This window comes from Vulpes vulpes, chromosome 4 (genome assembly GCF_048418805.1).
Source record: "Vulpes vulpes isolate BD-2025 chromosome 4, VulVul3, whole genome shotgun sequence".
Lineage (NCBI taxonomy): Eukaryota > Metazoa > Chordata > Mammalia > Carnivora > Canidae > Vulpes > Vulpes vulpes.
Genome location: NC_132783.1, coordinates 129,990,351 through 130,015,934, shown reverse-complemented (window position 1 = coordinate 130,015,934; position 25,584 = coordinate 129,990,351). Strand labels below are relative to the sequence as shown.

Below are 25,584 nucleotides of genomic sequence, written 5' to 3'. Positions count from 1 at the left end.
GGTGCTTCCAGGTAGGCTTTCAAGTGTCAGCATATAAGAGAAAAGGTAAGAAAGCTTGCAATCACCTCTTCTTAATGTTGAGAGTCAAATAGAGCTAATTATACAGATTTCATGGTTGCTAATTAAATCCTGATACCCAAATTAAGAGCTTTCCAGGTATACTACTAAAGGTGTTTCTACACAAAGGCATTCACAGCTAAATGTCAATACTGCTTGGACGTGACTTCTATTAAATTACATTATTTTCAAGAGACATAGGCAAGTTAATATTTCTCTCACTAAGCATTAAGGATAGTAACAGTATTAGCTCTTCAAAAAGAACAGCAGTAGCAACATAAAGAAATGAGGTACCTTGAGACGGTGTTCCCAAAAATGATGGATTTGGGAATGGACTACTACTAGGAATAGGGGAACCTAAAAAAGAAAGAAGAATATAGATTTATAAAATAACCTCCAAATCTTTTAAATCTGATTAAATTAGACAGAGAAGCTATTTCTAAGCATGAGTGAGGAATGGCACCATTCATGACATATTTAAAATTTAGGGACTCCTCTTATTTCCCAGGAACTTCCCTTTCTTTTTTAAGATTTAAAGATTTTATTTATTTGTCCACAAGAGACGCTGAGAGGCAGAGACATAGGCAGAGGAAGGAGAAACATAGGCAGAGGAAGGAGAAGCAGGCTCCATGCAGGGAGCCCGATGTGGAACTCGATCCCGGGACTCTGGGATCATGCTCTGAGCCGAAGGCAGACACTCAATCACTGAGCCATCCAGGCGTCCCTCCCAGGAACTTTCTAACAATCTTCACTTTGGAAAACACTGAGGTGGGAGTTTACTTATTATTAAATCACTCACCTCCTTCCTTTTGGATAACTAACAAATAATTTCTGTAAATACTACTAATCAGTAGTATTTATTTATGTTACTTTGTTCTCTAACACATAAAAGGTCTCAATAATAAATCATTGCTTTTAAGAGTCTGACATCTATAGAATTATTCACCCAATAAAAAAGTAGCAGTAAATAATGAAAAGCTTTATTCATTAAAATATTCCAGTTTCTAAAATTCAAACTATTAGAAATAGTCTATTTCGGTATTTCATACTCACTGGGATAGACAGGAGACCCCAAGAGGGGACCAACATTACTTGGAGCAGGGAGAGTAGTTGGAAATCTCATCTGTGCTTCACCACCATACCTGTTTTTATGACAAAAGAGGCTGAGCTTATTCAGTGAAATTATCCACATTCAAAGCTGGAACTGTTTCAAATCTTGCTAGCTCCCAAATAAATGCTTTAAACATTAGACTTTAATGTATTCTATTTACAGTGCTCACAACACTAATCTAATAAATGTTGACTTGAATCTCAACCAGAAGAATTATAAGGGACTCTTAGCAATTTCTAAGAAGGGTTAGCAATGCACAGAATTTACTTAGAGTATATGGCACTGTATTTTTTATACGAGATTATGATTAGATAGCACTTGAAAAATGGTTTTAAGCAATTCACATTTCAAATTGCAACGTTAGCTAAATATCTTAGAAAATGCCTCTTTGACACTGTTTCCTTAAAGTGATTCAGAACCCCTCAATGCCAACGATACAAATAAAGCAGAATCAGTATAGTGTTTTAAAAAGTAAAACTGATATAGTAACTGGAGTAGAGAGAGGTGTAGAAAAAAGACCAGACCGAAGAAGTTGGAGAACAGAATTCAGTTTCTGTATAAAATCCAAGGATAAAAATTCATACGTTGTACTAATCTATTTTTTTTTTTAAAGATTTTATTTATTTATTCATGAGACACACAGGAGAGAGGCCGAGACATAGGCAGAGGGAGAAGCAGGCTCCCAGCAAGGAACTAGATGCGGGATAGGATCTTGCCCTGGGCCAAAGGCAGACAGACGCTCAACCGCTGAGCCATCCAGGTGTTCTGTCTAGCTATTTCTATTAGCATTATAATCTTTCCAGATTTCTTCGTTTTGCAAAAGAATGTTAGTAACTTGCCTATACAGTTCCTCAACTGTTTGGTAAGCCCTTAAACTATGTTGACCAATGTAACCATTGAAAAAAGTGGCCAAGAACAAAAGAAGACTGACATATACCTGAAGAAAGCCCGAGTAGCCCATGCAGATACTTCTCTATCACAGGCAGCAGTGGAACAAGCAAGGATAAGGCAGGTTGCACAAGCCTGGTCTTCCTATGTAAAAACAAACAAAAAATAGTACCTTCCCTTATAGTAAACATTTAAAACGAAGTTTGGGTTACTGCTGTATCCAATGTTTAAATTTATGCCTAGCACAGAGCAAGTGCCTAATATATATTTGTTAAGTAAATGAAATCAGTTGGTATGAAAAAGTATTTATCACAAAAACATCGTTGAAGTGTGCTTTTTCTTTTTTTGAAATATTTTATTTATCAGAGCAAGACAGCACAAAAACGGGGAGCTGCAGAGGGAGAGGGAGAAGCCGGCTCCCCGCTGAGCAGGGAGCCTGATGCAGGGTTTGATCCCAGGACCCTAGGATCGTAACTTGAGCTGAAGGCAGACAACCAAGTGAGCCATCCAGGTGCCCTCTTTCTTTTTATCTAGTTTCTATTTTAGTTTATAGTTTATTCCCCTAATTTTTTTCTCATGGTCTTTTTACCTATTAGAAAATAACAACAATAGCTAACATTTATTACGTACCTGTTATGTGCCAGGCACTATTTTAAGAGGTTAGCATATACCAATCCCCACATCATACACTACTATAATTCATGGTTTTTTTTTTTTAAATGAATTAATTTTTATTGGTGTTCAATTTACCAACATACAGAAAAACACCCAGTGCTCATCCCGTCAAGTGTCCCCCTCAGTGGCCGTCACCCATTCCCCCCCACCCTCCTTCCCTTCCACCACCCCTAGTTCGTTTCCCAGAGTTAGGAGTCTTTATGTTCTGTCTCCCTTCCTGATATTTCCCACACATTTCTTCTCCCTTCCTTATATTCCCTTTCACTATTATTTATATTCCCCAAATGAATGAGAACATACACTGTTTGTCCTTCTCCGATTGACTTACTGCACTCAGCATAATACCCTCCAGTTCCATCCACGTCGAAGCAAATGGTGGGTATTTGTCGTTTCTAATGGCTGAGTAATATTCCATTGTATACATAAACCACATCTTCTTTATCCATTCATCTTTCGATGGACACCGAGGGTTTTTTTTTTTTTAAATTTTATTTATTTATTCATGAGAGACACACACACACACAGAGAAAGGCAGAGACACAAGCAGAGGGAGAAGCAGGCTCCATGCAGGGAACCTGACGTGGGACTCGATCCTGGGACTCCAGGATCATGCCCTGGGCTGAAGGGAGGCATTAGACGGCTAAGCCACCCAGGGATCCCCTATAATTCATGTTTTACAGATGAAGAAACTGAAGACCACAGAATTTTACCCTGGTGGTGAAGGCAGTGATGTGAATCCAGTGTCTCTGTATTTAACTTTGATCTGATATTCCTGATCTTAAGATTTTTGAGTTTTACACCTTGTCAATTCTTGCTACGGCTTTGACATACAAATGGCCTCATCACTACTGCCCCCAATTTTTTCATCAGGCCATTGGCAAAAAATTAAAAAAAAAATAAAAGGATTTGTCCACAAATATCTTCTGTTTGTAATAAAAATGTATAAAATAACTGGAACCTGAGTCTCTGATTAGTATGCTTTAATGAGAACTTACTAATAATGGGGTGCCTGGGTGGCTCGGTTGGTTAAGTTATCTCTCTTCGGCTCAGGTCAGGATGCCAGGGTCCTAGGGTTGAACCCCGCATCAGGCTCCTTGCTCAGCGGAGAATGTGCTTCTCCCCCTTCCTCTGCTGCTCCCAATGCTTATGTGCTCACTCTCTCTGTGTCAAGTAAGATCTTAAAAATATATATATAGTTTCTTAAAAAAAGAACTTATCAATAACAAATAAAAGCCTGAGTTTATTGTATAGGCTTTATTTATTTATACTGTTCCCAAATATTAGTACACATATAATGACTAATGTAAAGAAAGGAAGATTGCTAAGATCACCTGTTAATTATAGTATTTTGATCTAACTTACATAAAATTCAGCTATTACTCCCATTGTTTCATTGTTCAAAATATCGTATTTTTTAAGAAGTACAAATAATTACCTGATGTAATTTAAAGAATCTTTCTATCTCTTCTCCATCTCCACCCACATTACTCACAAGTAGATGCCTCAGTTGATCTACAGGTCTAAGTTTATGAAACATAAGACTCCCCTAAGAAGGTAAAAAAACAAAAATGAAACAAATAATAGATTTATCAAGCATGGCTGACATCAACTGACCCCACTATTTTATTTAATAATATTAATAAAAACAACAAAACATCCCCTTCAGGAATACAAAGTAAACTGGTCAAAAAGAACATATATGTTGCAACTCCCAACCTATACAGGATCTATCTACATACGGCTAAACATAATTTAATAAGAAAACATGGGTCTGTAAGACACAAAAAAACTATGGGTGGGTGAATTTTTTTATAAACCCCAGAGTAAGTTCTTTAAAAAAATACTTTTGATACTTTTATAAATCCCAAAAGATAACAGAAAATTTTGACTTCTTATATGCTTATCTGTATGGGAAAAATCTCAATAGACAAAATAAAATGACATAACAGGAAAAATATGACACTAAAATTAACAAAAATTTCCTTGATAAAGAGCCTCTATAATAGATTTTAAAAAAAGGACAACTCAATAAAATAGAAATAGGCAGTCCATAGAAAAACAAGCACTTGAAAAGACTGTCCGTCTTACTCTTAATAAAATGGCTTATTATACTTAAAACAGGATGTGAGGAAACAGGCACTCAATATTCATCAATAGTGAATGCACGCATATATATATGAATACAGGGCAATCTGGCAACACCTATCAAATTTAGAAATGCACATATTCTTTCACCCAGATTTAATTCTACAGCTTTATTCACACACTCAGAAAAGGATATATACATAAGGCTGTAGAACGGCAAAAGATAATCCCTTAATAGGTGCTTAGTTAAATAGGGTACATCCATAGAAAAGAAAACCTTTCAAATTGAAAGTTCTTTATATAATGATATGGGAAGACCTCTAAAATATGTGTTTGAGATATTAAAAACAAGATAAAAAAAAAAGATATAAAACAGCGTATATAATACACGACCGTTTATTTAGAAATATATTTTATTGTTTGTATATCTACACCTCTGGAAGAATACACAGATACTGAGGACCTGGGTGTCTGCAGGAAAGGGATCTCAAATGGAAGGGAGAATTTACTCTGTATACTCCTTGTTATAACATTTGAATTTTAAATGCAACACTATTCTGAAAACGAATATTAAAAAATGTTTTTTAATAACCTAAGTGAGAATTATAAAAAATAAAAAACAGATTATTTTGTACCTAGAGTAAAATGCTGTACTAGAGTAAAATGCGACTTTAGAAAAAGAATAACACTCATAAATGGTATTTACGAACTGTTCCTTAAGGATATCTTTAAGAGTAAATATTCCTAAAGTACTTAAGTAAATGACTATTAAGCAAATACTGCAGAATACTTAACATTAAACATTGCTTCTTTTTTGTCTCCAACTTAACAGAATATGTACATACCTGTGCTGAGAGGAGAACAAACTTCTTTGGAGGCAACATGTGCTGTTGTACTACAACAGGTGAATCAGTTATTGGAATATGATCCTTATTTAAGGGTGTAATTATTTTATCCACTTTCAATTCATCTATTGCGGAAAGAGCCCAGGAATGACCATCAACGCGGGTTGTCATCTATGCAAAAGAAAGAAACTTTTTTGTGTAACTTTTTTTAAAGTTACACAAAGCAAAACCTTCAAAAAAGGAAAAAAAAAAACATATAGACCTAATCTCTAATATGCAGAATTATACAAATTAATAACACATGAAAGTGAACATTCCTAAGTTTCTATTTAATGCTCTCCTGTCTATTCCTTTAATCAGGCTATCTTCTATGACAATAATCTTTTTTTGTTGTTGACAATCATCTTTCATACCAGAAGGCAAAGGCAAATTTTCTTAAGATAACCCTAAACAGGATTTACTTCAATTCTTCAATAACCAAAAATTATTCTACCACCTTTCCAGGATAGACTGGATAGGTTACACTTTGTGAACTGCAGATTTTTGCTCTCTTCTGAAGTTTTTGCTAAAAACTCTTCTTTTTAAAGTGTTTTAATTTTCAAAAATTCTATTATAAAAAATTTCAAGCATCTAAAAATGCTAAAAGTACCAATACCTAAATTCAGTAATTGTTAGCATTTTGCCATACTTCCTTTCTCTAATATACACGGTATGTATTTTTTAACTAAACCATTTGAAAGTGATGGTATCATATGTCACTGCTAAATACTTTTGCATCCATCTCCTAAAAATAGAGATGTTCTCTTATATATAACATATATGACATTTAAGAATATTAACAGGGACGCCTGGGTGGTTCAGAGGTTAAGTGTCTGCCTTTGGCCCAGGGCATGATCCTGGAGTCCCAGGATCGAGTCCCACGTCGGGCTCCCTGCATGAAGCCTGCTTCTCCTTCTGCCTGTGTCCTGCCTCTCTCTGTGTGTGTCTCTCATGAATAAATAAATAAATTCTTAAAAAAAAGAAAAAAAGAATATTAAAAAAAAATCTGATGCCTAGCCAATATAGTTTTCCCATTATGTCAATGTCTTTTAGCTAGCTTTGGGAAGACTATAGTTTTAGGGAGACTACAATTTGGTTAAAGTTCATGTACAACATTTATATTTGGTAATTGTTTTTCTTTTAAAAACTCCACATTTGGAAACAATTCAGGTACTATACAAATGAAATGATATGATGTATAGTATTTGCTTAAAAAAATTTATCATTCATTGAGCGCTTCCTATGTGCCAGGCAGTGTGCTGAGTGCTTTACACAAGAACTCATTAAGTCCCACAACAAACCCACAGAAGTGGTAATATTATAACTATAATTATTGTTAACTATAATAGACAAGGTAATTGAAGGCCAGAGACACATTAAATCCTTTGAACCATAGGTTTAAGGAAAGAGAGTAAGAATTCAAACCTGTACTCTCTAACTGTGCTCCCATCAGGACAGGGTTCATATCTTACTCAGTTCTGAATCCTCAGTCTACCTCAACACCACATTAAACAGAGATACATAGCTGGTGCTCAGTAAAATTTAAAGAATAAGGAAAGAATTGGAGAGGGACGCCTGGGTGGCTCAGCAGTTGAGCATCTGCCTTTGGCTCAGGGTGTGATCCTGGAGTCCCGGGATCCAGTCCCACATCAGGCTTCCTGCATGGAGTCTGCTTCTCCCTCTGCCTGTATCTCTGCCTCTCTCTCTCTGTGTCTCTCATGAATAAATAAATAAAAATCTTTAATAAAAAAAAAGAAAGGATTTGAGAAAAGTGCTTCTTGCCCCCCTCCCAGCTCTTTGGGCCATGTCAGAAACTTGGAAGAGCTCATGTTTTCAAACCAATTTCCCACCCTTGGGGATGGTTTCTATCTCCTCCCATCTACATACCTTTTCCCTGTTACCGTAACTAAACAGGCTTAAATTTGAGAATAATCAGGAAGCAGCTGGTGGCAGCAGGAACCAAAATACCTTTAAAGAGAGGATTACAGGGGGATCCCTGGGTGGCTCAGCGATTTAACACCTGCCTTCGGCCCAGGGCATGATCCTGGAGTCACAGGACTGAGTCCCATATCAGGCTCCCTGCATGGAGCCTGCTTCTCCCTCTGCCTGTGTCTCTCCCTCCCTCCCTGTCTCTCATGAATAAATAAAATCTTAAAAAAAAAAAAAAAGGATTACAAAGGGAGTCTCAGACAATCAAACCCTTGGTGGAGCTTGGTTTACCTGGTTTGATCAGGAGGCAGGCAGCATATGCTATGTAAGGGCATTTAGGAGAAATAAATGGGGTAGAATAGGGGATACCAACAGTGTAGGCAGAGACAGCCTTCCCTAGTCATATCCCTGGAGGTGCTGGCCTCTCCCCAGTTCCTTTTGTGCTGAAGACTAAGATGAGCAGCCCAGGTGTGAGACTGGGCTAGGACAGGCCGGGGCTATACTCCTTATCCAGGATCTCTACATCAATTTCATGGAATATGTGGTGGTATTTGATTTGAAAATGGAATTATGTGTTTGTGTGTGTACATCTGTATATGCAGGAAAGAGAGATCAAACAAAACGGAGATAAGGTTGGTAAGTGTTTAATGTGGGGTTTAATTTATAATTCCTCTATTCTTGTTTATGTTAAAAAATTTCTGTAATTAAGGGGCGCCTGGGTGGCTCTGCTGGTTAAGCAATGGACTCAATTATGGCTTAGGTCATGATCTCAAGGGACTGAGATCACACCCCAAGTTGGGCTCTGCAGGGGCATGGAGCCTGCTCAATATTCTCTCTCTCCTTTTCCCTCTGCCCCTTCCCTCTCTCCCTCTTAAAAAAAAAGATGAAAGAAAAAGAAAATTCCTATAATTAAAAGAAAAAAGTTTGCTTTTAAATTTAGGTAGAACTACAAATTAAAGACATCATTAAGATAAAATTCTAAGGGGTGCCTGGTTGGCTCAGTCAGTTAAGTGTCCAACTCTTGATTTTGGCTCAGATCATGATTTCAGGGTGGTGAGGTGGAGCTCTGAGGCAGTAGAGTGTCTGCTTGACATTCTCTCTCTCCCTCTCCCTCTCAATCCCATGCACATATGCTCTCTAAAATACATAAATCTTTAAAAAAAGATAAAATTCTAAGTCATAACTATAATTAAATAACTAAAAACCTAATATATTTAAATGGGACAAAAGTCATTTCAGAAAAGATATATACATTTTTGGATACATTATGAAAGACATTCTAAAATGATGCCAATGTTTAAAGGTATTTTTTAATAATTACCATCATGACTTCTAACCTCACAGAGGAAATAATTAACAGGATATACTTCTTTTCAATATGATTATTCAAAATAAATGGTATCACAACATAAAGATTTACAATTTTATTCTTCACTTAAAATTATAGATTATATATAAGATTAACATTCTCGGGATAACTTACCTGGGTTTCCATCATTGGCTTTTGGAAAGGAAATGTATCATGGTTGACACACCACAAAATGTCGTTATCTTCATTTTCCGAAGCTGCCATCAGTAGAATACCTAAAAGTTCAATACACAAAATCTTACTATATGATGCTAAATATAAATAGTATGCATCCTTAATGATCTTAAAAATATTACTAACATTAATATATGTAACATATACACATATCATGCACTGTTGTAAGTAAACACGTCACAAAATAAAAGTTAATCCCCTAAAAACACATAAAATTATTGTCAGGATAGAATCATTACCTGTTCAAGATCTTATACTTCATTTCTTTCGAGTAAACACTTTTTTCACATCTTAAAATTCCTGATGTTAGGATATATTTCACAATCAATAAGCTTATGAATTTAATTATTAATCTAAAGAAAGCATTTTTAGTATATAAGAAATCAACAGTATCTAATATTCAATGAAATAGAATTTCATGTACCAGTTATCTCAAACACATGAATAAAAAATGATGAAGTTACTAGTGGAATGGCAGAATAAATAAACTATAAAAGCATCATCTTAGCAATACTAGTTGATTTTGAAATATACTCTCCTGTGCTCAATTCCAACTCCTCCCACTAATCTCTTTATACTGACTTTAGTGGTATCAGCCTTAAGTCTACTGGGTGGTTATAGGCGATAAGGCCATAATTAATGCACTAAATTAGAATATCTAAATTTTACTGGAAAATTTGTTATTTTCAAATGACTCAAGACATTCTAATTTTAACAATTAAAAAAATCTAATTTTAGGGGCACCTGGGTGGCTCAGTGTTGAGCATCTGCCTTTGGCACAGGTCGTGATCCCAGGGTCCTGGGATTGGGTTCCACATGGGGAGCCTGCTTCTCCCTCTGCCTATTTCTCTCCTCTCTCTCTGTGTCTCTCATGAATAAATAAATAAAATCTTTAAAAAAAAAAAAAAGAAAAAGAAATGAAAACTAAAAAACCAAACAATCCAATCTTAAACCTGATAGTATTTCAAAACTTACCTTTACTGTAAAGAGCCTTATGTACTTTTGAAGGCTTTTCCACTGTTGAAGATGCTGAGAATCCAGGAGGTAAGCGGACATGAACCAGTGTCAACGTATTAGGTCGTGCTAGTGGTTGTCTGAATGGACAAGTGCTGAAATATAACCTTACACCTGATGATGGGATAAAATTATACATCAGTAACAGAAAATGAAAGAGCTGAGATATACATGTCATTGAAACAATTCCACAGGGAAACACAAACTCCTGTTAAAGCTACAGAATCACTTCCCTGACTGATCTTAAATCACCATGTGTACCACCACCACCCAAAGTAGAGTTCTAAGAAAGTGTCACTTTGAATTACCATATGAATCAACACATTTTAGTAGATAGAATCTGCAACTATAAGCCAAGGGAGTCCTTGTTCCTATTCAGGCTCTGTCATTGAATATTAGTCATTTTACTTTTCAGGCCTAGTTTTAACATCTACAACATGAGGAGACAGAACTAGAAGAATCGGGGCACCCAGGTGGCTCAGTCTGAAAACATCTGCCTTTAGGGGATCCCTGGGTGGCTCAGCGTTTTGGCGCCTGCCTTTGGCCCAGGGCGCGATCCTGGAGTCCTGGGATCGAGTCCTGCGTCGGGTTCCCGGCATGGAGCCTGCTTCTCCCTCCTCCTGTGTCTCTGCCTCTCTCTCTCTCTCTCTCTCTCTCATAAATAAATAAATAAATCTTAAAAAAAACAAAAACAAAAACCATCTGCCTTTAGCTTGGGTCATGATTTCAGGGTCCTGGGATCAAGTCCCACATTGGGCTCTCTGCTCAGCAGGGAGTCTGCTTCTCCCTCTCCCTCTGCCTCCTCCCCACTGCTCATGCTCCGTCTCTCTCAAATAAATAAAATCTTTAAAAAAATAAAAAAACCAAAAAGAATCTTCCAATTTTCAAAATCCTTAATTTTATAAATTATTAATATGGCTTAGTAATTGATACAGAAGTAAAAACACATTTCTAATCATAATCATAATCCTTAATTTCCAAATCTGAGTATTATCAAGCTCTAAAAGCAACAGTGGACATATAAATTAAACATACCTGCATGTGTGACCGCCAATAATTGACAGTCCAGTGATTCAGAATTTTCAATCACGGCTATTTGAACAATTGGCTTAAAAACAGAACGATCTATGGTCCTACAAGAAAGGAAAAAAAAAAAAACTAGTCTCTTTTTAAAATGGTCTACTACACGTCTCAATATGCTAAAACAAGACTAACTTCTTAGAAAATTAATACAACAGCACCAAGACCCAGCAAAAACCCCTGAATACGAGTTTACATTGTTAGAAGTTACCCCTTCCCTCAAAGATCATAAAAGAAGGCTATCTCCATTGAGTGAACGGTTAATGATGAACAAGACATTCTCAGAGCACCAAATCACCATTGTAAAGATTACTCCAAGTGTTCAGTAGTGGAAAAACTGGTGGCTATATGCCTACTGATGTAATGCTGCAAAGAGTTCACATCACCTATGTGATACTGGTTTAAAAAAAAAAAAAATTACCCTGAATTGAATAAGGAAAAAAGACAAATTCAGAAATTGAGATATTCCACAAATAAGACTCTTACCCCTCCCCTACCAAATGTGAGTATTAAGGGGAAAAGGAAGGTGGTGGGCAGCCTGGGTGGCTCAATGGTTTAGCGCCGCCTTTAGCGCCGCCTTGGGCCCAGGGCGGGATCCTGGAGACCCGGGATGATGTCGGGTTCCCTGCACGGAGCCTGTGTCTCCCTTTGCCCCCGCCCCCCGCCCCCCGCCTCCCCCCCCCCCCCCCCCCCCCCCGCCTCTCATGACTAAATAAATAAAATCTTTAAAAAAAGAAAAAAAAACTGGTAAGACAGCTGTTCTGTAAGACAAATGACTAACATAATTAATTCATGGGTTCTGACTGAATCTGGGAAAAAACAGAAAGAAAAACAATTATGAAAGATTAGTGAGACTATAAAGTAATTTTAATATGCAGTATATAATTACAAAGTAATATCACAAAATTATTAATGTTTTTAGGTGTGGAATTAGTATTGTGCTTATTTAAGAGACTTAGGACATGGAAAATGAAAGATTTAGGAGTGAAAGTCATGATTCTGCAACTTACTTTCAAATGCTCATCAGGAAGTGACGAAATGAATGAAAACGGTAACCACTGCTGAATTTGGATAATGCGATAAGGTATTAATGGTTTTTACTATGCTACTCTTCTAGCTTTCCTATGGATTTGAAAACATTTCTGAAGAAAAAGGTAGTTAGGGGAAGTAAAAGCAAACCCTGTTCTAGACTGTCTGCCTTAAGGATGCCTGGGTGGCTCAGTGGTTGAGCATCTGCCTTTGGTTTGGGGGTAATCCCGGAATCCTGGGATTGAGTACCACATCAGGCTTCCTGCATACAGCCTGCTTCTCTCTCTGCCTAAGTCTCTGCCCCTCTCTGTGTGTCTCTCATGAATAAATAAATAAAATATTAAAAAAAAAAAAAAAAAGATTGTCTGCCTAGGAATTCTTTTGTCAGTGAAAAGCAAAGAAAGCATTGATTTTTTTTGTGTGTGAGGATATGCAAACAGAGCTATAACCCAAGCACACACAAAACTGAAGCTGAAGATTTGAGGTCTTTGTTATGGGAAGAGAATTTTTGCAGCTGAGCTAAGTTATTTGCGATATACATAAATCCCAGTACATAGCGTCTCAAGTCTTGGCTTGTAATTTGGGTTCTAGTACCTATACCTAAGAGTCAGACTTTAGAGAAATGTTAACATTCCTTAGTTTCAGTTTCCTCAGAAAACAATGTGGGGAACACAACTGTAAAATTCTGTATTCGCAAACTGCACTGTGTCAATTATCAGACCAGCTGAACTTTTATGATGCAGTCCTCTTAAAAAGTTGTAGCAGTAACAAGCGGGGGGACGACGACGACGACTTTGTGACATGTAGTTTCCTAGTGACAACTCCTTTAATTGCCTATATAGGCCACCTAAAGCTTAAAATTTCAAGGAAAAACACGTCATGCTATACTTTACATTATAAAAAGTCTGCCTTGTGTTTCAAACTATCCAACATTAGAATTAAATGAAGAGTCTGTCTCTAGCAGTTGTTTCAAACATAACTTCCAGTGTCATCATCTTCAACATTTCTTATCTTTTACAGATATTCTGAAGAGGAAATAATTTTAGTATGCTGCACATATATAATTATATGCCTTGTGCAAATGAAATGCCTGGCAATAAATTACATATTACCTAGCAATGTTTCCAGCTGCAGAGACAATAGAATTCTGAGAAACTGAGGCAACTCTGCTCATTCCTTGTCCATCCTGGCCCAAATCGTACACCTGTGAATAAAAAATTGTACTCACTTAAACATAACTATAATCCATACAAATATTACAAAATAAACTTTTTGAGAACTTTTTATTTTATTAAATACTCTTCTTTTCAAGGATCCTTTAATTTTGGCACTTTACACAGATATGGAAACATTCAGAGATTTGAAAATTTTTTTTAAAGTTTTATTTATTTATTCATGAGAGACACACACAGAGAGGCAGAGACACAGGAAGAGGGAGAAGCAGGCTCTCTGCAAGGAGCCCGATGTGGGACTCAATCCTGGATCCTGGGATCATGCCCTCAGCTAAAGGCAGATGTTCAACCGCTGAGCCACCCAGGCGTCCCTGGAGATTTGAAATTTCGTAAAAATGGGAGCCCTAAGAAGTAGTTTGGGATGTTTTTTAAAAAGCATACAGCTGGGCAGCCAGGGTGGCTCAGCGGTTTAGCGCTGCCTTCAGCCAAGGGCGTGATCCTGGAGACGCGGAATCGAGTTCCACGCTGGGCTCCCTGCATGGAGCCTGCTTCTCCCTCTGCCTGTGTCTCTGCCTCTCTCTCCTCTCTGTGTTTCTCATGAATAAATAAAATCTTTAAAAGAATACATAAAAAGCATACAGCTCAGGGGTGCCTGGGTGGCTCAGTTGGTTAAGAGTTTGCCTTCAGCTCAGGTCATGATCATGGGGTCCTGTGGTCCTGGGATTAAGCCCACATTCGGCTCCTTCCTCAGTGGGGAACCTGCTTCTCAACACCTGCCCTCCATTCCCCTCCTCCCTAGCGCTTGAGTTCTCTCCCAAATAAATAAAATCAAATCTTAAAAAAAAAAAAACAAAAACAAAATAGAAACAAAAAACCATACAGTTCATAGGAAAAGGCTGAGAGTAACTGAATCTCTTCCCTAAAAAGAGGGATTTTCTTACCCCCCCTTAAATAGTATATTAATACTTACCTGTATTACTCCTTTCTCAGATCGTGTATATAAAATGTTTCTAGAATTATCGATTGCAATTTGAACAATAGGATCTAAAAATAAGACAAAAAAAAGAGAAAAAAACCTCTAAAGATTAACAAACAGAGCAGCCACTTAAAACAAATTTAAATTGTTAAATCAGAACTTTGCATTTAGGAGCTATCCTCTTGCTTTGTAGGTAAGTCCTACAGATTTGCATGAGGACAAAGCCAAAAGCATTTAAATCAGACAATACACGAAAAGAGCAGACATCAAATATTGTGACTAGCTTAAGAGCTTCACGAAGAAATTACTGTCTTTTTAATGAATTTTAAGCCAAATCGGAACCAAGTTCTAGATTATTTCTTCAACATTTAATTCATGTCTACTATATGTTAGAAACACAGGAAATAATTATACTGAGTGCATTCCTTCAAGAAACTTCGAAGTTAGTTTAGTAAATCACTGTGAAGGGAAAAAAATTAAAATTTCAGTCACATTTTGAGTGTGACTCATATCTCACTAAAGCATTTTTAAATTATTTCACCTGCCTAAATCTCTTACTTTTATTAAAAACTCAGATGTATTTATGTTGAGGATTTGTTCTAGGCCAGGCAAAACATGTATTAGAGGTCTCCCTCTCACACTCACACAGTATTGGTGTAAATGCATACAGCTGTTTTAGGCACATGTTCTGTGATGCTATATTCATAGGAACTTGGGAATAAAACTCATATTGTCTCTTTATTTTATAATCTCTTCTTCCTTTAAGAAACCTACGAGGGGACATCTGGGTGGTTCATTCAGTTGAGTGTCAGACTCTTGATTTTCGTTTGGATCATGATCTTGGGATCATGGGATTGAGCCCTGTGTCAGGCTTCACACTCAGCACTGAGTCTGCTTATCCCTCTCCCTCTGCTCCTCCCTTTATTCCTCCCCCTGGTCACATTCTCCTTCTCTCAAATAAATAAGAACTTAAAAAAAAAAACCTTTATAAATATATACAAGTGTTATTTAATAAGACAAACTTTAAGTTAAGAGAGTTTCTGAAAAAAAGAATGCCAACAACCTTAAAACACTGGGACGTCTAGGTGGCTTAGTGGTTGAGCCATCTGCCTTTGGCTCAGGACATAATCCTGGAGTCCCAGGATCAATTCCCACATTGGGCTCCCTACATGGGGCCTGCTTCTGTCTCTGCCTCTCGTGAATAAATAAAAACTTAAAAAAAAAAAGTCTTAAAAAATTTCATTGTCAGGGATGCCCGGGTGGCTCAGCAACTGAGCGTCTGTCTTCGGCTCAGGGCATGATCCCGGAATCCCAGGATTGAGTCCCACGTCGGGCTCCTTGTGTGGAGCCTGCTTCTCCCTTTGTCTGGGTCTCTATCTCGGTCTCTCATGAATGAATGAATGAATGAATGAATGAATGAATGAATAAATAAAAATCTTAAAAAGAAAATTTGGTTGTCAAATTTATTGTTTTCTACTTACCATCTTCTGAGAATGTGAATTGTAGTAATGAAGGAACAAGGAAAGAAAGTGCACTCTTTGAGTGGTTTATTTTCCTGCATCTTTGGCTAAACCAACCTGCTTCTGCCTTAAAAGGAAAAATCAAAAGAAGGAAGACTTGTAAATATAGATACACTTGTCACTACTATTTGGCAACTGCTATATACCCACATGTATAAAAATCCTCAAATCTTAGTCAAATACCCATAATTATAAAGACAGACTATTCAGAATTAGTACTTAATTTAATCCTTTAACTAATAATAGACAATGTAGTTAGCCATAATCAAATCATGGCTTTCAATGAAATCAAGCTATTTCAAAACCTTATAGTGCTATGTTAATAAAATCATATTTTAATTATCTTAAAAACTCTTTTATTTGAAAGTAGTAAAGCATATAGCAAGTGCAGTTTATAAGAGCCCAAAGTACATAACGGTACTTGTATCATCTCTTCCCATTTTGGCTAAAAAGGAATCTTAACAACAGCAGCCATTGCCACCACAATCTATAGTTTACCTCTCAATGTCTGACTTTTGCCATACAAAATCAATTTTTTATTTTCCGGTAATGAAAAGCTGCCAAGAGAAACTAGGTAAGAAAGAGGTACAACGTAATATAAAAAAATACAGGGCAGCCCCATTGGATCAGTGGTTTATCACCGCCTTCAGCCCAGGCCTGATCCTGGAGACCCGGGATCGAGTCCCACATCGGGCTCCCCGCATGGAGCCTGCTTCTCCCTCTGCCTGTGTCTCTGCCTTTTTCTCTTTTTGTGTCTCTCAAGAATAAGTAAATAAAAATCTTTAAAAAAGAAAAGAAAACAAAACAAAACACAGTTGACCAGGGTTGTAATCCTAGCTCTGCCACTAATTAATTAGCTATGTGACTCTAAGATTATTTATCAGTTTCCTAACACCTTATGAAAAAGCTAATATTACAGTATGGAAAAAACAAAAAAGAATTTCAGAAAAAACACACATGATCAATAAATATATGAAAAGATCCTCCCCTCAGCTAGTAATAAAAAAATTTTCCCTCAATCAGATTGGTCAAAATTAGTAAATTTGATAATACCAGTGAAGGGAGGTAGGATATTCATAGAAGGCTGCTAAGCATCTAAAAAACCCTTAAAGGCAATAATGAAAATATTAATTATAATTTTAAACACATATGCTACATAAACCAGCCATTAGAATTCTTAAGTCTCTACACAAAAAAGTATCTATACATGTACACAAAGGGGCCTGCAAAAGAACATTTCCTATAGCATTATTTACAAAGAGGAAAACAAAACCTAGGAATTAAGCAAAAAACATACATCCATTTTACAATTATGCAGCAATCAGGAAACATAACACGAATTATGTCAATAAAATATAAGCAATAATCTAAGGAAAAACATACAAACATAATTTGTATATGTGTATACAAACACATATATATAGATATTTATCAGTGTATGTCTTAAAAAGATACTCAGAACTAGGTTTTACCTTTTTTTTTTTTTTAAATTTATTTATTTATTTATTCATGATAGACACAGAGAGAGAGAGGCAGAGACACAGGAGGAGGGAGAAGCAGGCCCCATGCAGGGAGCCGACGTGGGACTCGATCCCGGAGCTACAGGATCGTGCCCCGGACCAAAGGCAGGCGCCAAACTGCTGAGCCACCCAGGGTTCCCCCTAGGTTTTACTTCTAAAGAGACTGGACTGGGTTTTATAGACATGGTGTAGTCACAGAAGACTGTGATTTTAACTTTATATTTGAATACTTTCCATAAAAATGTATTTATGTGCTTATATAATTAGAAAACAAAAATAAAATCTATCCCTATTTTACTTATCCTTAGAAGGGAAAAAAAATGTTTATAAATGCCAGACTTACCTGGTATGCTACTTCATATAAACAGCCATCTTTTCCAGCCAAGAAAATTCTGCCATTATCAGTGGAAGTTATTGTTAAAAGGTAAGTATTATCAGTGGGAAGAGAATATAAAGGATCTGGAAGCAACTGCATTCCACCACACATACTGTCATTAAGAACTCCAGAACCTATTTTTTTTTAAATTTTAAAGAAAGAATACATGAATCAGCTTAACAGCTTTTTTAAAGTTTGAGAGAATTACTGCATTATCTTCAGAATTGATATTTTCTACTGAATTCCGGGTATGTCGATACCCAAAAGCTTCTATAACCTAATACTTTTAAATTACTGTATAAAAAGTCTGATATAGTTTATTCAAATTAAATAGAACCTACTATATATTTATATATAAAAAATACATAATATATATAACATTGTACAACATCATCAAAAAACTATCCCAAATTATTAGATTTTGGAAAAGAGCCTAAGGATGTGATAGTAATAATCATTAATTTGAGCCACTGAAATTCAACATTATTTCACTCAAAACAGAGAGACTGCCAGGATGCAAAAGAAACCATTGAATGTACTAGTAATAAATTGAGAGCTTCTTATATTAAAGGAAAGAATAATGTATATTTCAGTGTTCCATATGTTAAAATGACAATTGAAAAACTAGAAACAAAGGAAAGCATTAATAGAAAAACTCACTAATGTCAATCATTTCTCTTCTACTACCCCTTTATACTGTACATTTAAGGAGTGTACATTAATATGATAAATGTATTCAAAATATTCTTTTTTTTTTTTTTTTAATAATTTGCTTGATAGACCTAGTAACCTGATAGATATCACACCCATAGGAAAATACTATTTTCGATGAGTAAATAGGCTGGAAAGTTAACTTAGCAGAAAAATATTAGCTTTTAATTATACTAAATTGGCTAATATATTTTTATTTTAAAAACACCACATGTAGTTTCCTATACCTGTTTGTAAATTAGCATAGCTAAGTCCAAGAATCACTATATCCACAGGGGTTGCCAAAACCAGGAGATGTCGTACATGAGGTTGAAAAATGCCTATGATAAAGCAGACAGGAGTTAGGGATTATTCCAAAAACATCCATTTCCACGATTTAAGCATTAACAGACTAATGTTTTACCATTAAACTAGTGATTAAACATGGGACACCAGGATGGCTCAGCAGTTAAGTGTCTGCCTTCAGCCCAGGGTGTGATCCTGGAGTCCCAGGATTGAGCCCCACATCAGGCTCCCTGCATGGAGCTTGCTTCTCTCTCTGCCTATGTCTCTGCCTCTCTTTCTCTGTGTCTTTCATGAATAAATAAAATTAAAAAAACAAAACAAAACAAAACAAAAAACCTAATGATTAAACAGTCTATGTAGCAGGCATTTGGCTGGCTCAGTTGGTAGAGTATGCAACTCTTGACCTTAGGGTCATGAGATCAAGCCCCATGTTGGGCTTGGAGCCTACTTAAAAAAAAAAAAAAAAAAAAAAAAAAAAAAGGTTAAATAACATATGAAAAGTCTCAACTCAATTTAATTTTGTTTTGTTTTTTAATAGATTTTACTTTAAGATTCTATTTATTTATTCATGAGAGACACAGAGATAGAGAGGCAGAGACATAGGCAGAAGGAGAGGCAGGCTCCATGCAGGGAACCTGATGTGAGAATTGATCCTAGAACTCCAGGATCACACCCTGAGCCAAAGGCAGATGCTCAACCACTGAGCCACTCAGGCGTCCCCCCTCAATTTAATTTTGATGTTAAAATATTACTATCTATGATCATTTAAATAAGTAAGCAATAAAAAAGAACCATCTTAGAAAAGAAACACTTCAGTATTTAATACCATTTAAAATCAGCATTACATTATAAAATATACAACCTTCTATTTGTATACTACACTGATAGTATAATTCACAGTACCCAAAAGATGGAAGCAATTCAAGTGTCTACCAACAGATGAATGAACAAAATGTGAACACACAATGCAGGATTATCCAGTGTTAAAAAAAGATGACATACTGACACTACAACTGGAATGAATCTTAAGAACATTTTAAGTGAGGAGCACCTGGGTGGCTCAACTGGTTGAACATCTCATCTTGATTTTGGGTCAGGTCAGACTCTCAGGGTGGTGAGATCAAACTCCGGGTCGGGATCAGTGAAGAGTCTGAGGTTTCCCCCTCCCCTCAGCCATTCCCCCTACTCATGTACATGCACACACACTTAAAAGAAAAAAAAACTTCATGGGACACCTGGGTGGCTCAATCTGTTAAGTGTCTACCTTCAGCTCAGGCCATGATCCCAGGGTCCTGGGATCAGAGCCCCACATAGGGATCCCTGCTCTGTGGGGAGCCTGTTTCTCCCTCCCTCTCTGCCTGCTGCTCTCCCTGCTTGTGCTTGCTCTCTCTCAAATAACATCTTAAAAAAAAAAAAAAAGAATATTTTAAGTGAAACAAACCAGTCACAAAGAGATAAATTCCACTTATATCAGGTACATAAAGTAGTCCAATTCACAGAAACAGAAATGAATTTATGTTAAATGAGTTTCCCAGATGAATTTATATATCAAAAACAGGTAATTTATAGTCTCAGAACATTACCAAGTACACAATTTTTTTCTGTTAGTTCATGCTGAAGTACTGTTTATTTTTTTGGTATTAACATTAAAAACTGTGCAGTGGCATGAAATTCTATGTATAATTATCACTGTCATGTTACAATACCCAAAAATAGGGGATCCCTGGGTGGCACAGCGGTTTGGCGCTTGCCTTTGGCCCAGGCCGCGATCCTGGAGACCCGGGATCGAATCCCACATCGGGCTCCCGGTGCATGGAGCCTGCTTCTCCCTCTGCCTGTGTCACTGCCTCTCTCTCTCTCTCTGTGACTATCATAAGTAAATAAAAATTAAAAAAAAAAAAAATTAAAAAAAAAAAAAACAAAAAAAAACAATACCCAAAAATAGTGTCTTACTGATAGGAATAAAGGAAAATATAGCTTATGTCACAATTACGGACATTTTTTCCTATATATATACCCTTAGCCTACTTAAGGGTATTAATTAAATGCCATAGAAGAAAGAACGACGAAACTTTTACTTTCACTGATTAAACATCAAGGGGCACAAAAGCCATTTTTGGGTATCAAGGTTCAAGCCAGTAAAGCTGAAGAAACAGATTTTCTACCTAATGAACTCAAAATATAAGTGATATTCCATAAGTTGATTTAAAAAGCTTGAACTATATAAAAACTTAGATTTTCCTTAATAAAGGCCAGGCTTGCTTCAGCAGCATATATACTAAAATTAGAACAATACGAGATTAGCATGCCCCCCAGCACTAGGATGACATGCGAATTCGTGAAGTGCTCCATATAATAAAAATAATAAAAACCTTTCTCTAAGTACTCAGTCACCAGCCTATGCCAAAAAAGTCATCTTTGATCACACAAACTTTAACAAAGTTAGACTTTTACAGATGGCGGAGTCAGTTTATGGCTTTGAGTAAAGGGAGATAAGTAAAGCATATCTTGCCAAACGATGGGATCTTTTCTAAAATCTCTCATTTATACGAGTATTTTGCAAAAAGAAATGGTAGAAATGGAAGCCATCTCAGGATGGCTTCAGGATGCAACAAGGTTAAATGATTGACATTTCTCACTTCTGTCAGCTCTCACTTCTATAAAAGTATACATCTTATTAGTACCTTTTAGAAATTAACATAAGTTATATAGGTCTTTGGAACAGTTTAAAGTTTCACTGCTGGGCAGCCCGGGTGGCTCAGCGGTTTAGTGCCTCCTTCAGCCCAGGGCCTGATCCTGGAGACCCGGGATCGAGTCCCACGTCAGGCTCCCTGCGTGGAGCCTGCTTCTCCCTCTGCCTGTGGCTCTGCCTCTCTCTCCCTCTCTCTCATGAATGAATGAATGAATGAATGAATAAATAAATCTCTTTTAAAAAATAAAGTTTCACTGCTTTTGGATGAAAAAGTTTTAAAGTTTTGAAAAAGCTTGAAAAAGTTTTGAAAGAAATAGTTTAATACTTGTGCACAAATATGAACATGCAGGATCCTTTGCTAACACTTCTGTTTTTGCTGCTTTGATGAAGACACTCAACAGTACCATAACCCACTGCATTTTAGAAAGGCATGCTTTGGCACTGAAAACTTGGCCAATGGTACCTTCAACTTCTAAATCAACTTCAATGACAGTAAGAACTGGCACCTTTTCAAGAGTTGTTGGTTCAGAACAGGAAAATATAAAGTTCTCTTCTACTGAAAAGTCCACTGGCTTTCCAGAAGTAATAGACTAGACCTATAGGAGGTTTACTGTATTAGAGGCAGGAAAGATCATTCCAAGAATAAATTCCAGAAAGGAGTTTACACATGATTTGACTTTGGTGGCAGTCCTCCTGCATCATACAGATGAGGTAAGTTGACTCAGAAATCATTAACCACTCATAATCACTAAAACAAATAACGTCCCACAGCCACAAGCTCTTTCAGCTAAGTTACCTCTCAAGAAGATACAAATGAAACTAGACAGCCATGTGTATCTTTCAACACATAAGAAATGCTTCCCTGAACCCAGAAAAAGTGTGATTAAGTCTTGTCAATTTCTCTGTGGACAAAAACCTGCAAATGCTAAAAAAAACGCAGAAAAACTCATGTTTACTCAATCATAAAATTGAAACATGTATTCATATTCTGCTTCCTTAAACAGAAATCACCAATAAAGCAAACTCTTGCCAAAAAGCTGGACTTAGAAAACAAGGACTTTATGAATAATATGTTCTTACAAAAGGTAAAGATAAGGATTTTGTTAGCTTTAACATTATGTTCAAAAATCAGAATTTTCAGTACTTATGGCAAAGTCAGAACTATTTGATAATCAGGGCACCTAGGTGGCTCATTCAGTTAAGTGTCTGACTCACTGATATTGGCTCAGGTCATGATCTCAGAGGTGAGATCCATCCAGCCTTGGAGTCCTGCCAGCTCTGTGCCGGGCATGGAGCTTGCTTTGGATTCTCTCTCCAAAAGCCCCTCTGCCCCCCATTCGCACACTCTCTCAAAAAAAAAGAAGAAAAAAAAAGGTTTCATTATAAAAGACAACACATTTATTGTCCTATCAAATACTGTGTCATAATTTTAAATTTGCAATGAAGTTTACAGTTGGGTAGAACAAAATTTTACTATTTGTTTTAGACAATTTATATTTACTAAAATGCCAAGCAGGAATAGCTCTCGACTTACTATGAATAAACTTTTAGATACTTTTGTAAAAGAGATTTATTTAGGGGCGCCTGGGTGGCTCAGTCAGTTGAGCATCTATTTGCCTTTGGCTCAGGGTCCTGGGATTGAGCCCAGCATCAGGCTCCCCACAGAGCAGGGAGCCTACTTCTCCCTCCCCCTCCTGCTCCCCCTACTTATACTATTTGTCAAATAAATTAAATCTTAAAAAGGGGGGGGGGGTTATTTATTTATGTTGAGAGAAAGTAAACACGCTTTTGAGAGCAAACATGAGCAAGCAAGGGGCAGGAGTAGAGGGAGAAGAGAGTCTTTTTTTTTTTTTTAAAGATTTATTTATTCATTAGAGACACAGAGAGGGGCAGAGACACAGGCAGAGAGAGAAACAGGCTCCATGCAGGGACCCCGACATGGGACTCGATCCTGGAACTCCAGGATTATGCCCTGAGCCAAAGGCAGACGCTCAACTGCTAAGCCACCCAGGCGTCCCAAGAAGAAAGAGTCTTAATCAGACTCCATACTGAATGTGGAGCCCCATGTGGGCTCAATCTCAGGACCGTGAGATCATGACGTGAGCCAAAACGGAGTCGGATGCCTAAATGACTGCACCACCCAGGTGCCTCTATGAATAATCTTAAAAAAAATAAAGTGAATAAACTATTAAACATTCCTAATCACTTTATATATTTCTTTTTTTTTTTTTTTTAATTTTGTTTATTTATGATAGGCACACAGTGAGAGAGAGAGAAGCAGAGACATAGGCAGAGGGAGAAGCAGGCTCCATGCACCGGGAGCCCGACGTGGGATTCGATCCCGGGTCTCCAGGATCGCGCCCCGGGCCAAAGGCAGGCGCCAAACCGCTGCGCCACCCAGGGATCCCACTTTATATATTTCTAATTAGAACTCAGAACTAAACTTCAATAAAAATTTCAACTACTTAAAATTTGTTATTCAGTCCTAAACTATTTTTTAAAAATTTTTATTTATTTATTCATGAGAGAGACACAGAGACAGAGATAGAGGCAGAGACACAAGCAGAGGGAGAAGCAGGCTCCATGCCAGGAGCCCGACGTGGGACTCAATCCCGGAACTCCAGGATCAGCCCCTGGGCGGAAGGTGGTGCTAAACCATTGAGCCACTTGGGCTGCGCAGTCCTAAACCATTTTAAGTCTATATATGTATGTGTATATATTTAAGTCTATATATGTATGTATATATATGTGTATGTATTTATATATATATATAAAAATTAATCATTACATTTTTATTCCTTACCAGCTTTTGGTTTCACAAGCCCCACGGCAAGAATAGTTTCACTAAGTCCATCAAAATAGGCGAGATCTCCTCTGTTAATAAAAAAGTAACATGTTATATGTATAAAGAAAACAAAGTTTTATCTTAAAATATTCTTTAAGATTACAGTATGTAATGAAAACTAAACCAGCAAACAAAATTGTTTCAGTTCCAAGGTCCAGACACACAGGCCTGTCTAAGGTTAATAAGCATAAACCAGGAAAACAGGAAATGGTGGAGAACACGAATGAAGTCTTTAAACAATAAAATAGAATAAAATGATTTTTTAAAAAAAGAGAGATCTTTAAAAATGTCAAATCGAAAAAAAAAAAAAGTCAAACCATCTCTCAAATAACTGGTAGGCTATCTTATTGGAAGATAAGAGCTTGATAACTAAACCCCTGCTACTGAGACTGGCATCATCACTGACATTTTGTTATAAATGCAGACTGTTTTTCTTTTTTAAGGTTTTATTTATTTATTTATGAGAGACACAGAAAGAGAGGCAGAGACACAGGCAGAGGGAGAAGCAGGCTCCATGCAGGGAACCAGATGCGGGGACTCAATCCCGGGACCCTAGGGTCAAACCCTGAGCCAAAGGCAGACACTCAAACACTGAGCCACCCAGGCGTCCCATAAATGCAGACTCTTGAGGCTCACTCAGAACTACCATAACAGAATCCACATTTTTTTTTTTTAAAGATTTTATTTATTCATGAGAGACACAGAGAGAGAAGAGAGAGAGGCAGAGACATAGGCAGGGAGAGAAGCAGGCTCTACGCAAGGAGCCTGACATGGGATTGAATCCCGGATCTCCAGGATCGGGCCGAGCTGAAGGCGGCACTAAACCCCTGAGCCACACGGGCTGCCCCAGATCCACATTTTAATTTCATCCCCAGGGGACTGGTATGTAGACTGAGGAGCACTAACCCAGTTATTAGACAAATAAAAGATAAAACCAGGCAGCTTCTAAGTAGAACACTAGCTGCAATTAAGATAATCTAAATTCTAATCATGCTACAGCAAACCAGTGTTAAATACATACCCATCTTCATAGTTCCACATGAATATATCACTGTCAATTGTGAGCCAAGCTCTGCTGATAGGAGGGAACACACCCATCATGCAGTTACACTGCATATCTGAAGTAATGTGGATGTAAGGTAAAAAGATTTCAACCTTTCTTAAATTTGTTACGAAAGATTTTGGTTTAAAA

At 37.0% G+C, this 25,584-nt stretch overlaps 1 protein-coding gene and 1 pseudogene across 3 annotated transcripts in view; one reads left to right on the top strand and one right to left on the bottom strand.

The window, feature by feature from the left end:
• The window catches only part of NUP155 (nucleoporin 155), a 66,563-nt gene that overhangs the window by 34,967 nt on the left and 6,012 nt on the right, over positions 1-25,584 (bottom strand). For 2 of the 3 annotated variants that reach the window (XM_026016682.2, XM_026016683.2), the window contains exons 3-17: positions 25,414-25,510; positions 24,351-24,421; positions 18,798-18,890; positions 17,827-17,993; positions 15,925-16,030; positions 14,438-14,511; positions 13,408-13,499; positions 11,222-11,319; positions 10,148-10,300; positions 9,113-9,213; positions 5,662-5,832; positions 4,167-4,277; positions 2,106-2,200; positions 1,111-1,199; positions 352-414 (exon numbers count right to left, since the gene is read on the bottom strand). In XM_026016682.2, coding sequence (XP_025872467.2) covers positions 352-414; positions 1,111-1,199; positions 2,106-2,200; positions 4,167-4,277; positions 5,662-5,832; positions 9,113-9,213; positions 10,148-10,300; positions 11,222-11,319; positions 13,408-13,499; positions 14,438-14,511; positions 15,925-16,030; positions 17,827-17,993; positions 18,798-18,890; positions 24,351-24,421; positions 25,414-25,510 — 1,581 coding nt within the window. The remainder of the gene's footprint in view (positions 1-351; positions 415-1,110; positions 1,200-2,105; positions 2,201-4,166; positions 4,278-5,661; positions 5,833-9,112; positions 9,214-10,147; positions 10,301-11,221; positions 11,320-13,407; positions 13,500-14,437; positions 14,512-15,924; positions 16,031-17,826; positions 17,994-18,797; positions 18,891-24,350; positions 24,422-25,413; positions 25,511-25,584) is intronic. The other variant, XM_072757061.1, reaches the window with a different exon arrangement.
• On the top strand, positions 21,114-21,213 carry LOC112933560 (U6 spliceosomal RNA; annotated as a pseudogene).